Below are 16,796 nucleotides of genomic sequence, written 5' to 3'. Positions count from 1 at the left end.
CCAGAGTGACCACACAATCCTCCTCAATAGCCCAGTCTCTTGCTCACAATGCTGCCAATCATACCAGGATCTACAGAGCACAATATAAAGTGCTGGAACATCAATTAAAATGTTACACAGAAGGTTTTTCCTTTCATTTGTCTATGGTTAGACACAAGAGGCATGTCACAGCTTAATGCTAACATCTGAACCCTTCACCTGGGCATCTGATGCATTAACAACCCATTACCAGGTTGATAACTAAACAGGGAACTAGGATGGTGTTTCTACTTTGATGCTTGCAGATTAGGAAGGACTCTTGACAAGGTGCATCACTGGAATCATTGGTAAATTAAAAACACCGAAATGCTGAAGGAACTTAGCAGGTTTTGCAGTGTCCGTAGGAGGTAAAGACATATAACAGACATTTTTGTCCAGAGCCTTTTCTTCAAGGTATTGGACCTTGAAGAAGGGGCCCAAAACGTTAGTTTTTGTCTTTACCTCCTACGGACACTGCAAAACCTGCTGAGTTCCTTCAGCATTTCGGTGTTTTTAACTATAATCACAGTGGCTGCAGACTTTCGTATTTCACTGCATCAATGGTATGTCCCTGGGAGTTTCAAATCTGGAACTTGGACCAAGTTTACAATGCAGAAGATTATTTGGCCCATTGTATTCATGAACTTCAAGTTAATCTCAGTTCCGATGCCCTGGGTCTACAGTTTTCTAGGTTACACCTCTTCATCGTCCACTTAGGTAGAGCCAAAGAGATAAGAGCTTCAGCACAGAAAGAGGCCTGCAGATCACTGAGTCGGTGGTAACCAACAAATAAATCTATTTACCCTCAACCTGCACTGAACCCCTTTTTCATTCTCATCAACTCCATTCACATTCTACAATGGCCTTACACACTGGTGAATGGGGGGGAAAAAAGAACTTACAAGGGCCAATTAACCTACTGACCTGTATATTTTAGGGATGTGGGAGGAAACTGGAGCACCCGGAGGAAGCCCACGAGGTGGCAGACAGAACATGCAAAGTCCACACAGAGGTTGGGATTGAACCCAGACTCTGGAGCTGTGAGTGAGTAGATCGACCAGCAGCACCACTGAGCTGCCCTGGAAGGAACTTCTTGGACGTCTATTTTAAAAGGTATTCTTTAATCGTTCATCCTTTTAGATTTTTGGGCAGAAAGTTAAGGGTTCAAAATGTATGTTTGTGAAACCATTTATTCATTCCCCTTCCTACAATTGCAAGCTCATGAAAACACCCTTTAATCCTTGTTAAATTTATTTCACCAGCCACTGACCCTGACAAACTCGATAGGTCTAATGAACACTAGTAAACAGGAAACCTCCTGCTGGCCCATTAGACAGGGCATATTTTTTACATATTTCATCTCCTTGCAGTTCAGAATGAGTGCGCTCTGGAGATGTGGCAGAAAAAGATCTTTTAACAGCCATCTACTTTCAATACATTCCATTTCACTAACCTTCACAATGAACAATCAAGGTATCCATCACATTCAAATATCTTTTAAACGCAAGCTTTTTAATGCTGGCAGAATGTGAATTGGGACAGAGCCCTTAAACCCGTTCTGTCCTTCTCGCACATTATGCCTAATTTTAAGCCCAACTCCATTTACCCATTTCATTCTGCAATCCTTTCCATCCCAATGTTAACATTTTCAATTGATCTGTAACCCCATGTTTCAGTGGGCAGAAAGTTCTAGATTTTTGCCCCTGTGGTTCCAGGCATCAAACTCAAGATTATTCCCCCCCATCCCATCTTGATTTGGAGTTCTCCGCTAAAAGAAAAGTTTCTTTTTCCTTCCCTTCAAACCATTTAAAGTGTGACGACAGATGGGTCAGAACCACTCTCTGCTAATCGAGCGCACATCCCAATTTCTCAAAATTCTCCCTGTGTCTCCTGCGTTTACTTTCCATGCTGCTCTGTGGGGTGGTGGGGGGGAATGCAGAAATTAACAGTTGTGCCCAGAAACTGTTTCAAGGAGCTTTCACTCACCGTCAGCCCTCCTCGAATTTTTGCCTACCAGAAGCACAGATTGGGAACACTGTGGCCAACATTTTTACCACGCTGTAACTGAGGGAAGGCTCATCACGTGTAGTGCATGTCAATTTTACACTAGAATTATGCTCTTTTACATTAGAAAAACTCCTATGCCCTGGTCAATAACACAGTTGAAGATTGTTTATTGGGGTGCCCTAATGGATACAAATATATATCTATATATAATACCTACACATATTATATATACATACATACACACATGGGAATTAATGGGTACCTGGGGTAAGTATCCTAAGAAAAGCAAATCCCCATTAAACAGTGCCAACTGTATTCCAAGTGTTACTGTCATGGGGCTCTGCCTTCTGTTCCAATCACCAGCCTGTTCTTTCCACGCTGCTCCTCGAGGATGGGAAGAGGTGCAGCGTTACTCCTGCTGCTCATTCATTTCCATGTCAGAGACCAGGATGTTCTTCTCCACGGACTCGCTGGGTGCCGAGGATGTCCGGCTGTACCGCGCACTCTCGAAGGCTCCGCGCCGTGAGCCCAAGGCCGCTCGCCGGCGGTACAGCAGCAGGACGACCACTACCACTGCCAGTAGCACCAGAGCACCCAGCAGGTACAAGACGATGTCTAAGGTGCGGATACGCGGATTGGCTGTAAGAGCAAAGACAAATGAATCGTCAACTCAGAGTAACTGTTCAAATCAAAGTAAGCAGCAAAAAGTAATGAGATTTTACTCACAGGAAACAGCAAGATCCCCCTCTTGAACTGTGTGAAGAAATAAAAAGAAAATAAGTTAACTACCTGAGGAATTAACAAACTGGTTCTGAGCAAGAGCACAGTGGGTGCATTTTGACTTTGTACAATGCCTCAGGGGACTGCAAAACTGGATTTGACCAAAATTTGGGAGGCTCGGTTAGCCCAATGCTATTAGAGTGCCCGTGACCCAGGTTTGGATCCAGTGCTGTCTATAAGGAGTTGGTATGTTCTCCCTATGTCTGTGTGGGTTTTCTGCAGATGATTGACAGGTATTTGATTAGTCAGGGCATGAAGGGTTATGGGGAGAAGGCCAGGGAGTGGCACTGAGTGGGAGGATGGATGAGCACACGATAAAATGGCGGAGCAGCCTCCTTCTCCTCCTACATCTTGTGATCTTATGACCTGCTCCGGTTTTCTCCCACCCTCCAAATGTACAAGGTTGGTAAATTAATTGGGTGTAATTTGGCACCATGGGTTGCATGAGCCCTAAGGGCCTTCTACTGAGTGCATTGTTAAAATTAAGTAAAATAAAATCATAGCAAAATAGGGGTGTTGAAAGCCTCGCAAGGATTGCACCAACTTTAACAAGGAGCTGCTTTACTTCAAAATCACATGGTCTAATTGCTGTAAATAAGAACTTGTTTGGGTCAATGAGAGGTCACTTCCTGTTAAGTACTTCCTGAGGTCATTCCGAGGCCAATGGTTTCTCTACAGATTGGCTTTAAAAGATCTCTAGGTTCCCCAGGGACAGAGGAAACAACTGGTCTTTCTTTTCAAAGACTGTTTTGCATCTGTAACAAAATGCTTCCAATTAAAGAGTCCTTTACTATCCACGCATGATCTGATCCAAGATAATTTTTCCCAAGAAGTTAACTTCAAAAGAACCAAAATTAAAGAAGATGGAGCGAAAGCAACGGAGATGGGGCTGGGCCCACTTCACAGAAGGGTCTGAAACAAAAGAGTGGCTCAACATGATCCTATGTAGTTCACAGCTATACAGCACAGAAGAAAGGCCCTTCAACTGTACACGCCATGCCAACCAAACTGCCCCATTTGCTGACATTATCCACATCCCTTAAAACCTTTCCCCTTCATAGTTTAGAGCTCATTAAGTTTCAGCTGAAGTGTCCTTGCAGAGCTCGGCTAGGCCCATGGAAACGGCAGAACCATGGCTTCTTGCACCCGTGAGTCATAGCATGGATGTGGGGATGGAAACAGTGGCAGGACTCGGTGAGTTTCCCTCCACCAACTGCCTCTGCAGGGCATGACATCAGTATGATGTAGATGATGTCAGGGACACATCTGGTTGGGATAGACCCCACAAATGTGGCTGAATGGTCTCCCTCTGTACCATTCTGGTGAGTAACTGCCAAGAATGGGGGGAAATTGTCAAGAGCAAATAACAAAAAGGTTTTGCTTTACATTGCACATCAGGTGCAGACCAGAGTTTAACTCAAATGGTTCACTCCTACCTCTCGACATTTTGCAGACGATGCCAAGCGAGGCAGGGGTGCAAGGACCGATCCCCCAGATGCCAGTATTGCTCCTAATCCAATAGCAGTCGTTGGGTCTCATGTTACCAGTTTCCGGAGCCCAATTCGAATAGTTCAAGTGTGTCTTATCAGGCCAGACGAGTGAATCACCTGGAGCCACAGAAAATGCAGTGATGACTCAACAAGCTGTTACATGGGACAGTTACCAACTAATCGGAGTTCATGGAGGGGTGGCCTTTTGGATCAAAACCCTGTTTCAGGATCATTATTATTCTTGGGATCCATCAGATTCGTTTAATATAATTGAGAGTTACAGCATATAATAATAGCAGGCCCTTGGCACCCAAATACACCCATTAAACTTCTAACCCCATGCATCTTTGGAGTGGAAAGAAACCAGAGCACCCAAAGGAATCCCAGGTGGACACGGGGAGAACCAGGGTTGCTAGCCCTGTAACAGCATTGCTAACCATGCTGCCTCTTCCCCTTTCTCCATCTAATCCCCCCCCCCCAACATCACGAGATCCCCTGCACCCTGTTCACTTGCCCTCCACAGATGCCACCTCAGGCCTGAAATGTCAACATGTCCTTTACTTCCTGTAGATGATGTGTCAGTCGCCGAGTTTCTCCAGCATTTTTTGTGGACTGCACAAGAACCCAGGATTTGCGGATGTTTTGTTTTCCTCCTGCTGCGTTTCTCACCAAGATTATCCAGCGGTTGTGTTAAATTTAAAATTTAAATGTACAGTACAGTAACAGGTACTTTCAGCCCACAAGCCCCTACTGCCCAATTACACTGTGCTTTAACTTACGCCCTCCCAACGTTTTGAACTGAAGTACCTGGGGAAAACCCACACAGACACAGGGAGAATGCGCAAACTCCTTACAGACAGTGCTGGCTGTGAACCTGCAGTGTGTACACTGACCAAAGTAGTGGCCTCCTACAATACCTGCTGATGCTCTGTGTAATTGTAACTACTGCAGATCGGCCGCGGTTGCGGTCCAGAATAAACTTTCCAAATCGCTCAAGATCGGGGCAGATTCAGCCACTCTGCTTGATAACCAGGCTCATCACAGAATCTGACCACGCAGCTTGTTAACCAAACTAACAAAAGGAACTGACTGTTCCACTGGTCAGCGCAGCAGGAACAGTAACTAATCACAGGCCGCACAGTTGGCACAACGCCGTGGCAGCGGCCCAGATTCAAATCAAATGCTGTATGTTAAGAGTTTGTACATTCTCCCCATGACCTACGTGGGGTTTCCTCCCACCCTCCAAAACATACAGGATTGGAAGATTAATTGGAAGTAATGGGTGGCACGGGTTTCATTGAGCTGGAAGGGTCTTGAGAGGGGGGGGGGGGTGGCTTGGGAGGAGGGAGGGGGGGGGAGAAAAAGTCACTGTAAATGTGTGAAAAAGAAAAAGTGTATATCATGGCTATTGTGATTTAATGGTGTGAAAAATAAAAAATTTAAAAAAAAAGAGCTGGAAGGGTCTTTTACCATGCAGAATCATTAACATTTTGAAAAAATAAGAGCATGGCCAGAATGACCTGCTAACTGCACTAATTGCACCAATAGGTCACACTTCAAGGGACATTGACTGTATAACATCTCAAAATGCAGAAAACACTAACATTCGTAACTGATAACACTGCTTTACATTTTAACCAAATGAGACTCCCACAACCAGTAACTGCACAAAGCAAACCAACTGGATTCACTCCTGATACTGCATGGTAGCCATATTAACTCTTCTGTCATGAAGATCAAACTACCATAACCAATGCACCACATGGTAACTGGACTCACTACATCAGAATCTGTTGTCATGAACAAGTCATGAAATTCAGTGATACACAGTAGCATCATTCGGCAAACATTCATATTATAACCATCTTACCACATGACTATAAAAAAATATAAAAATAAAAATGCACTAAAAGTGAGGCCATGTCTGTGATTATTCAGGAATCTGATGGCAGCGGGGAAGAAGCTGTCCTTGGGCCGCTGAGTGCTCGTCTTTAGGCTCCTGTGAAGAGGGCATGGACTGGGTGGTGGGGATCTTTGAGGATAGAGGCTGCTTTTTTTAAGGCACCACCTCGTAGATGTCCACAATGGAGTGAAGTCTGGTGCCTGTGATGTCGCAGGCAGAGTTAACAACCCTCTGGAGTTTATTTGTGTCCTGAGAGTTGGCACCTCCATACCAGACAGTGATGAAACTAACCTGAATGCTCTCCACGGTACACCTGTAGAAGTTTACAAAAGTCTTCGGTTACATACTGAATCTCCTTGGACACCTCACAAAGTAGAGCCGCCAGTGAGCTTCTTTGTGATTGCATCAACATGGAGGCTCCAGGTCACATTCTCAGAGATGTTGACACCCAGGAATTTGAAGTTCTTGACTCTCTCAACTACTGAGCCCTTGCTGAGGACTGGGTCGTGTTCTCCTGGCTTCCTCCTGAAGTCCACAATCATCTCCTTGGTTTTGCTGATGTTGAGTGCAAGGTTGTTGTCGTCACACCATTCAACGAGCTGATCTATCTCCCCCTGTACGCTTCTTCATTGCCAACAACTCTCGTGTCATTGACAAACATAGATGCATTGGAATTGTGCCTGGCCACACAGTCTTGGGTGTATAATGAGTAGAGCAATGGGCTAAGCAAACATCTTTGGGATGCGCCTGTGTTGATAATCAGTGAGGAGGCGACGTTGTTTCCGATTCGTACTGACTGTGATCTTCCATTGAGAAACTCGAGGATCCAGTTGCAGAGTGGGGTACAGAGGCCCAGAGTTTGTAGCTTCTTGACCAACACTGAGGGAATGATGGTATTGAAGGCCGAGCTGTAGTCGATGAAGAGCTGTCGTATGTATGAATTGCTGTTTGAGGTGATCCAGAGCTGAGTGGAGAGCCAGTGATATTGCATCTGCTGTGGAGCCATTGTGATGACAGGCAAATTGCAGTGAGTCCAGATCTTTACTTAGGTATGTGTTAATTCTGGCCACGACCAGCCTCTCGAAGCATTTCATCACAGTAGAAGTTAATACTACTGGGCAGTAGTCGTTGAGGCAGCCCACAATACTCTACTTGGGTACTGGTTGGTAATTGAATAATTATTGTAAAAGTTCTATTTCTCTTTCTCAAATGCTGCCTAACCTGTTGAGAATTTCTTTTTTCACTTCAGACCCCAGCCCCAAGAGTGGGGAGAGGAGACACAGCAACCCCCCCAATGGGCTCCTATCACCAAGTTCTACTACTGACGGCTCTGTTCAGGCTTTAAGTTTCCTGTTCCCACAACTGTGCATCTGTGTTCATCAGGCAACCACAAGGGGAGCAGCAGAATGGCGCAGGGCACCAGTTACGGGGAGAACACCCCCCCCCCCCAACCCCTGTTGTGGAGATGACCCTGAGGACAGTGACCATGGTGGTGGACCAGCGAGGGGCTCTGCGGCTGAAGGGCACACACAGGGGGCAAGCTGCTGGTGAGGAACCCACACAGTCTCTGGGCTGCTGGTGACTTGAGGTCAAAGGACTCACACCTAGGCTGCGGGCTGCTGGAGACTGGCTCATGACAGCCAGGTTTCGGAACTGGGATTCGAGAGGGTGCTGAGGGCAAGATGGGTTCCAAAAGGTCCTGTGCCCTGAAGGCTTCCTCATTGTGTTGGTGGTTTGAACTGAACTGGAGTCTTGTACAGATGCAGAGCCGTCGGAGCGCTGGAGGCAAATCCTCGGACTGTAAGGGGTGCCGGGCATTGCTAACGGCGAATCTTTGTCTGCCTTTTTGCAGATCACATACAATTTTGTGTAATATTACATTTCTGTTTTATTACACGACAATAAATAGCGGCAGCAGCATTTTGCTTTTGTGTGTTATCAGAACCGTTAATAAATAGTTAACTAACTGGAAGCAAAAGGATCTCCTTTGATTCATTATTCTAAATTACTGACAGCCTTTAATGAGCTGGTCACTAAAAGCAACCAATTTGACATTGCACTGAAGCAGCTAAAATTTACATCTTCTGCTCAGCAGAGAGGGGGCACTGCACGGAGCAAGGTAAAGCTGCTTGTTAAGTTGATCAATGATTAAACAGACATTGGGTTGAACATTGTAAATCCAGCCCGTTTTTGTGACCTACTCCATTGTTTTCTCATTTTGGCCAAAGATGTTTCGTTCATTGTACCCAGCACTCAGTCCTCTTCTCTACACCGATTATTTGTGGATCAATATTCAAAAGACATCCAATAGGGAAATAGCTTTGATGTGAATCCTTGTCCTTTTATGTGTTACTGATCAATCTGCTTTTATTTCTCCATGATTACATTCTGTAATTATCATCACCCTTTCTGGGTGTCAACATCACTGAAGACCTCTCCTGGGACCTGCATGCCGATGCGATCATGAAGAAATCTCACCAGTGGTTATACTTCATGAGGAGATTTGGTACATCCCACTGAAAATATTGCAAATTTCTACAGGTGGACTGTGGAGCGCATTCTGACTGGTTGCATCACTCTCTGGTGCAGAGGTGCCAATACGTAGGACAAGAAAAACATTAGAGGGTTGTGAACTAGCCCAGTGCCAGCACAAGCCCCAGTCTCCAATTCATTAAGGACATCTACATGAAGCAGTGTCTTAATAAAGCAGCCTCTATCCTCAAGGACCACACCACCCAGGCCATGCCTTTGTCACACTGCTACCATCGGGAAGGAGGTACAGGAGCCTGAAGATGAACACTCTTCCCCTCCGCCTTAAGATTATTTGAATAAACAATGAACCCCAGGCACTTCCTCACTTTTTCTTATATTTGCACTAATTTATGTACTTTTGATGTAATTTAGAGCAATATTTACACTGTGACGCTGCTGCAAAGCAATGAATTTTGTGATATGTTCATGACAATAAATTCTACACACATATAACAATTACAGCACGGAAACAGGCCATTAGGCCCTTCTAGTCCGCACCGAACCAAACACCCCTCTCTAGTCCCACCTCCCTGCACAATGCCCATAACCCTCCATCTTCTTCTCATCCATATACCTGTCCAACCTTTTCTTAAATAATACAATTGACTCCGCCGCCACTATTTCTCCCGGAAGATCATTCCACACAGCTACCACTCTCTGAGTCAAGAAGTTCCCCCTCATGTTACCTCTAAACCTCTGCCCCTTAATTCTTAACTCACGTCCTCTTGTTTTAAACTTTCCTCCTCTTAACGGAAATAGTCTATCCACATCCATTCTGTCTATCCCTTTCATAATCTTAAATACTTCTATCAAATCCCCTCTCAACCTTCTACGCTCCAAAGAATAAAGACCCAATCTGTCCAATCTCTCCCCATACTCCAGATGCTTAAACCCAGGCAACATTCTGGTAAACCTTCTCTGCACTCTCTCCACTCTGTTTATATCCTTCCTATAATTAGGCGACCAGAACTGCACACAGAACTCCAAATTAGGCCGCACCAACATCTTATACAATCTCAACATCACCTCCCAACTCCTATATTCCATGCAATGATTGATAAAGGCCAGCATACTAAAAGCCTTCTTCACCACCCTATTCACGTGAGTTTCTACCTTCAGGGAACGATGTACCGTCACTCCTAAATCTTTCTGCTCTTCTGTATTCCTCAATGCTCTCCCATTTACCACGTATGTCCTATTCTGATTCTTCTTACCAAAATGAAGCACTCACACTTATCAGCATTAAATTCCATCTGCCATTTTTCAGCCCACTTTTCTAAGCAGCCCAAATCCCTCTGCACTCCTTGAAAACCTTCTTCATTATCCACTATTCCACCTATCTTAGTATCGTCTGCATATTTACTAATCCAATTCACCACCCCATCATCTAGATCATTAATGTATATAACGAACAACAATGGGCCCAATACAGATCCTTGAGGCACACCACTGGTCACCGGCCTCCAACCTGACAGACAATTATCCACTACCACTCTCTGGCCTCTCCCTTTCAGCCAATGTTCAATCCATTTGACTATCTTAAAATTTATACCTAAAGACTGCACCTTCCTAACTAACCTTCCATGTGGTACCTTATCGAAGGCCTTCTTTGGCTTGGCTTCGCGGACGAAGATTTATGGAGGGGGTAAATGTCCATGTCAGCTGCAGGCTCGTTTGTGGCTGACAAGTCCGATGCGGGACAGGCAGACACGGTTGCAGCGGTTGCAAGGGAAAATTGGTTGGTTGGGGTTGGGTGTTGGGTTTTTCCTCCTTTGTCTTTTGTCAGTGAGGTGGGCTCTGTGGTCTTCTTCAAAGGAGGTTGCTGCCCGCCAAACTGTGAGGCGCCAAGATGCACGGTTTGAGGCGATATCAGCCCACTGGCGGTGGTCAATGTGGCAGGCACCAAGAGATTTCTTTAGGCAGTCCTTGTACCTTTTCTTTGGTGCACCTCTGTCACGGTGGCCAGTGGAGAGCTCGCCATATAACACGATCTTGGGAAGGCGATGGTCCTCCATTCTGGAGACGTGACCCATCCAGCGCAGCTGGATCTTCAGCAGCGTGGACTCGATCTTATCGAAGGCCTTACTGAAGTCCATATAGACAACATCCACCGCGCTACCCTCATCCACATTCCTAGTCACCTCTTCAAAAAATTCAATCAGATTGGTCAACCTGACCTTCCTCCCATAAATCCCTGTTGATCAGACCCTGTCGATCCAGATGTTTCTACGTACTATCTGATTTCTTTAACTCTGAATTTTCACAAGGTGAAACCGAGGCCCTGATACAGGATGTTCCCGGGGACACAGGCAGAGACAGACACCCAGAGCTGCTAGAAGATCATCAACTGGGTAAAAGACACACTTTGGTCTGCCTAAAACTAGTTGGTCTTCCAGCACACAGAGATGTCGGTGAGGGAATTTGGACATGTACATGGATGGGAGGTTTATGGACTGGGTTGAGGTCAGTGGGACAGGGCAGAATAATAGTTCAGCAGAGATTCCAAGGGCCAAAGGGCCTGTTTCTGTGCTGTAATGTTCTATGCTCCTCCATTTTAAATTTAGACATACAGCACGGTAACAGGCCATTTTGGCCCACAAGTCCGTGCCGCCAAATTTACACACATTTATGGAACATTTCAAATGGTGGGAGGATGCCAGAACCCCCAGGGAAAACCCACAAAGACACGGAGAGAACGTACAAACTCTTTACAGACAGATACACCAACCTCACCATCCATTAAACCACGTCTTATGGTCCTAATGGATTGCTGGCACTGAATTAGCATTGTGCCAACAGTGCCACCCATTTGAATGCTATTTAATGGTGGTTATACAATTTCAAAGCTTGTCCTTTAAAAGGATGGGTACTCTGCGAAGCCCCTGCACTGCGTCGTTCTCCACTGAAGGATCCACATCCTACATAAAATTAACAGTATTTAAGAGCTGCCTGCTTTCTTTCCCAGTTGCTTTGACAATATACACTTACCTTTTTTGTTATATGTGAGACTCAGCCATGCACCCTTGATATCATTTTCAAACGTCTGTAGATGTTCCCATATAAAGACGTTCTCTGTCTCATCGAGAATGGACAGCATCTCCGCCCCTCGAACTGTTTAAATACAATCACAGGATGTAAACATATGTTAGCAGGGCATGGGCTCAATAAGGGAGATAATGTTTCCCTCCCTAAACCCGGCCACATATTAAACACTCGTCTGATGTACACCATATATACTCATATAATCGGCAAATTTCTTGGACCATTTTTTGGGACGTATTTGGGGAGGGTTGATGTTATACTTATGACCGCGATGAGTACATACACCATTCAAGGTGTCAGGAGGTCGACATAAGGATTTGCGGTTGGGCCCTTGGGAGCTCAGATGGATGGGTGGTCAGGGCCTAGGAGAGAGTCTGTGGCCAGGTCATTGGGAGCTAAGGTGGGCAGGCGGTCACAGTCTACGAGAGTCATGACATCAGAATTTGCAATGGGAGGACCGCCAGAGCAAAATTCTGTGGTCGAGGCACTGGGAGCTCAGATGGGTGGGTGGTCATGGCCAAAAAGAGGGGGAGGTTTGATCTTCTCATGGGTTATACTGAAAACATGATTTTTAGGCCAAATGAAGGGTGGGGGGGTGGGGGGGGGGAACTATTACATGGGATGGACAATTACACAAGTAGATGACATACCTTTCTGACAGAACTTGGCTGCATCCTTGGCGGTTGCCTTTTTTTCCAGGTGGAATGTATAACAGTGATCGCGGAAGGGGATCCAAGACGAATCCTCCAGGCTAGTTGGGCAACTTCCAGAGAAATTCGACTTGGTGAACCACGTATCTGAGGAAAGAATAACAAGCATGTGAGAAGGTGGAGATCAAATTCAGAATCTAACTGGCAGAAGCAACATGAAAGCTACTTTCTTCTTGATACCTTGAATGCTTTACATTATACTTACAAACAACCAGGCTCTGGTATAGAAGAATAAGAAGGGACCCCAAAGTCACTCCATGGGAGAGCACTGCCACTTAATGGAACGATGCTGAATGACCTGTACGTAAGTGCGATAATCCTCGATGAATTAGATTTCACTGGGAGGTCCGCCACCCGGCCTTCTCCCCATAACTTTTGATGCCCTGGCTAATCAAGAATCTCTGTCCTAAATGCACCCAATGACCTGGCCTGCACAATCACAACCAGAGATTTACCACTCTCTGGCTGAAGAAATTCTTATGCATCTGTTCTAAGTGGACTTCCTTCAATCCTGAGGTTATCCCCTCTTGTCCTAGATTCTCCCACCAGGGGAAACAACTTTTCTGCATCTACATGGACACACCTTTCAATGTTCAAAATGTTTCAATGAGATCCCCCTCATTCTCCTAAATACCAACAAATACAGTCAAAGAGCTGTCATATGCTCCTTTTATGATAACCCTTTCATTCCCAGAATCATTCCATTGAACCTTCTTTATACCCTCTCCAACATCAGCACATCTTTTCTGAAATGAGGAGCCTAAAACTGCTCACCATACTCCGTGAAGTTTCATTAGGTGCCTTCTCCTATAGAACATGTGGTTATCCTGTTTTGATTGGCTCAAGAATTGTCAGCTCTGGCCTGATGAGAAATCGCATCTTATAGTTCAGTGGTAGTCAGTCTTTGAGTCTCAGCACAGATATCACAGGACAACGAAGATTTTGTTTCCTAAACATTTTTGGGTGGATTTTATGGATTTTGGACTTCTGATCACCAAAATCAAGTTAAAAGTTTCCTATCGTGTACCGTTCTTTAGATATAACCTAGTTTTGTGATTTCCTGTCATATTTTGTCTACTAAATCATTGCTCACAAAGCCAGCTGTTTTGGTCAGTCCAAGCCTGGGCATGCTTAGTCAGGATAGATGCAGACAGCTCATATATACAGATGCTGTGTATTACATTGATATAGATTGAACACATGTTGATGCTCGTGTCCTTCGGGCAATGGCATTTACTGTCTTCAGGAAGATTCAATACAGCAGAACGGTCTCGTCAATGTCGCAGTAGCTGCGATACATTCTGTCTCATTTGTGGCGAGTATACGCTTAAGGCTCAAAGACACAGCATGACTACACTAATTAAGAGAGCCTATGAGCTCTATTTCGGTTGTAAAATTGGGACAAACCCTGAGCTTTTCATATTTGTTGTGCAACCAACTTGAGAGCATAATTTTGTGATGACACATACTAAATTCAATAAACATTAATGTTTCTCCAACTTCCTACGTGATCCAGCAAACCTGAAAATATCTTCGTGTTCAGCTTGAAGTTGTCTATCATAATCCCCCTTTTTTTCAAGAAGCCAACCTTTTGAAAAAAATTGTTGCTCAGTTTATTTGAGTTTGGATTTTCGGAGGACCCTCTGGTCCATTTCTGATGGAGTGCTGTACCAGCAGAGGTGCTATCTAATGCTGACACATTCATCTGAGGCCCAGTCTATCCTCTTGTTATAAATTATTAGGACAGCACTGTTGGCATAGCGGTTAGTGCAACGACATATCCCCGTACTGTCCGTAAAGAGTTTGCATGTTCTCCCCGTGCCTGTGTGGATTTTCCCCAGGGGCTCCAGTTTCCTACCTCCATTCAAAACGTACTGGGGATGCAGGTTAATTGGGTGTAAATTGGGCAACAAGAGCTCGTGGGCTGAAATGGCCTGTTACTGGCTGTATGTCTAAATTTAAAATGATCCCATGCTAGTGCAGTATACAAAAGTGCTGGAGAAACTCAGCAGGTCACACAGTGATACAAGGAAGTAAAAGGCAAGTTGACGTTTCAGGCCTGGCCCTTCGTCAGAAGTTTGGAAAAACAGGTAGACGCTGAATAAAAAGGTGGGGAAAGAAGGGAAGCAGTTCCATATCTTTCTACCCACTCACCACATCACTTCTCAGCTGTTTTCTCTTCTACCCTCCTACTCGCCCACGTCCCTTCCCCTTCCCCTTCCTACACCCCCCCCCCCACCCCCAGACTCTCCTCCTCCCCTCACCATTTTATTCAGGCATCCACCCGCCTTTCCGGATATCTGACAAAGGGCTTCGGCTCTTTCTGTCGACTGCCTTTCACTTTCTATTAGATGCTGCGTAACCTGCTGAGTTTCCACAGCACTTTTGTGCACTGCCCTACACCCCAGCAGCTACAGATTTTCTCGTTCAGCTCAAGTGTTTATCGAGCTTGTGGAACCTTGCTGCACTCACATTGGCTGCCAAGTTCGCAAGAGTATCTATATATTCAGAGAATCATGGGCTTTAAAGGGCTGGTGAAAGAGGTTTTAAAAATGCAAGCACTTTTATCACAATGTCCTCTGAGATTCCAGCTCCACTTTTCCCCCAATGAATTTCCCATACAACACAAAGACAAAACTTGCTGGTGGCTAAAACCCTTCCTTACATCCAAAACCAGCAACCTGCTCAGAATCAACACGAGTAAATCAATGTCGAATAACTGAGATGAATGTTCATTATTTACAAATTTTATTTTATTCACAGCATGGTAGAAGTCCAATCCAGCCATTTAAACCCATGCCACCCAAATACATTCAAACCTACATACTGGACGGTGGGAGGAAACCCACACAGACATGGGGAGAAAGTACAAACTCCTTACAGACAGTGCAGGAATCAAACCCGTCACTGGCGCTATAACAGTATCGAGCTAACCGTACAGTTCTCATTTGTTGTCAGAAATGACAAGACAAATTTACATGATGTAAAACACATCAAGCTAATGGTGGTGAAATTAAATAAAAACTCTGCAACACGTCAGGGTCGAGGGAGTGGTGAACCTTCCCTCACTCTTCCACCAGCTCTCACCTACTTGTCCTGTTTCAATTGCAATGACCAATGGGACTTTTCCCATTTCAGCACTGAGGCTTCTTTGATCTCCATCAGATATTTTAATTATGTTTAAGTTTGAGGAATCCAGTTAATAGTTTGGTAGCTGGTATTTTTTATCTTAGGTATCTTTGAACAAAAGGAATACAGAATTAAATGTTAACATTCCTGGCACTCACACAGCACATCAGTCCCGCCCCTTCACTGATTCCAACCTGACAGATTCTATAATAGACAATCGATCTGTTCCAGTTTACACACATTCACAGCCTCAGGTTTACATTTCAAAAGCGATTGCACTTTAAAAGCAATTCACGTGAAGCACTTTGGAGGTTCTGAAAGGTGCTGTAGATAAAGGAGGTGATGTAATTGTGGAGATAAGATTATTAACATGCGAAAGATTGAAAGGGGGAGGAGAGAGGGAGAGGGAGAAGAAAGCAGAGAGAGGGAAAAGGTGAGAAGGGGAGGGAAAAGAGAGAGTGAGGAGGGAGAAGTAGGAAAGGTGGGGGAGTGGGATAAAGAGAGAATGGGGAAGAGAGTGGGAAGGATAGAGGGAGTGAAGGGGAGGGGAGAGAGAGAATTTTCTCTGGCAGTAGAGAGCAAATACACCTTATAATTATCTGGTTCTCCTGAGCATCTTCTGACAGCAGCTTCCTGCCAGATATTACTACTGGGGTTCAGGGAAACAACAACCATGAACGGAATGGAGTGGAAATCTCAGCCCTCCAAAACCACATGGGCCCGATTGACTGCCATGCATCTAAAGGTCGAGAAATGTTTCCCAAGGCACAGTCATCAATAATTATGGTTAGTGCAAGGCCATTACAGTGCCAGTGACCAGTTTCGAATCTGGCTCTGTCTGTAAGGAGTTTGTTCGTTCTGCCCGTGACCTGCGTGGGTTTCCACCCGATCCTCCGGTTTTACTTTAACATTTATAAATATACAGCACAGTAACAGGCCCTTTTGACCCAGGAGTCTGTGCTGCTCAATTACACCCAAATGACCTACGACCCCTGGTACGTTTCAAATGATGGGAGGAAACCCATGCAGACACGGGGAGAATGTCTAAACTCCTTACAGACAGCGCGGGTTTCGAACACAAGGTCCCAATTCTCGGTGCAGTAACAGTGTTGTGTGGTAACCATGCCGCCCCTTATTTTCTCCCATATTCTAAAGACATATGGGGTTAATAGGTTAATTGATCGC

The 16,796-nt window shown here is 45.0% G+C and overlaps 1 protein-coding gene across 1 annotated transcript in view; it reads right to left on the bottom strand.

Moving 5' to 3' along the window:
- Positions 1 to 1,511: 1,511 nt before the first annotated feature.
- The window catches only part of mrc2 (mannose receptor, C-type 2), a 134,971-nt gene continuing 119,686 nt past the window's right edge, over positions 1,512 to 16,796 (bottom strand). Inside the window, exons 25-29 of the mRNA XM_069905084.1 lie at positions 12,423 to 12,569; positions 11,719 to 11,841; positions 4,242 to 4,412; positions 2,752 to 2,778; positions 1,512 to 2,664 (exon numbers count right to left, since the gene is read on the bottom strand). Coding sequence (XP_069761185.1) covers positions 2,435 to 2,664; positions 2,752 to 2,778; positions 4,242 to 4,412; positions 11,719 to 11,841; positions 12,423 to 12,569 — 698 coding nt within the window. The 3' untranslated portion in view covers positions 1,512 to 2,434. The remainder of the gene's footprint in view (positions 2,665 to 2,751; positions 2,779 to 4,241; positions 4,413 to 11,718; positions 11,842 to 12,422; positions 12,570 to 16,796) is intronic.

This window comes from Narcine bancroftii, chromosome 12 (genome assembly GCF_036971445.1).
Source record: "Narcine bancroftii isolate sNarBan1 chromosome 12, sNarBan1.hap1, whole genome shotgun sequence".
NCBI lineage: Eukaryota > Metazoa > Chordata > Chondrichthyes > Torpediniformes > Narcinidae > Narcine > Narcine bancroftii.
Note: the sequence above shows the minus strand (reverse complement) of the source record. Positions and strands in the feature narration are given on the sequence as shown.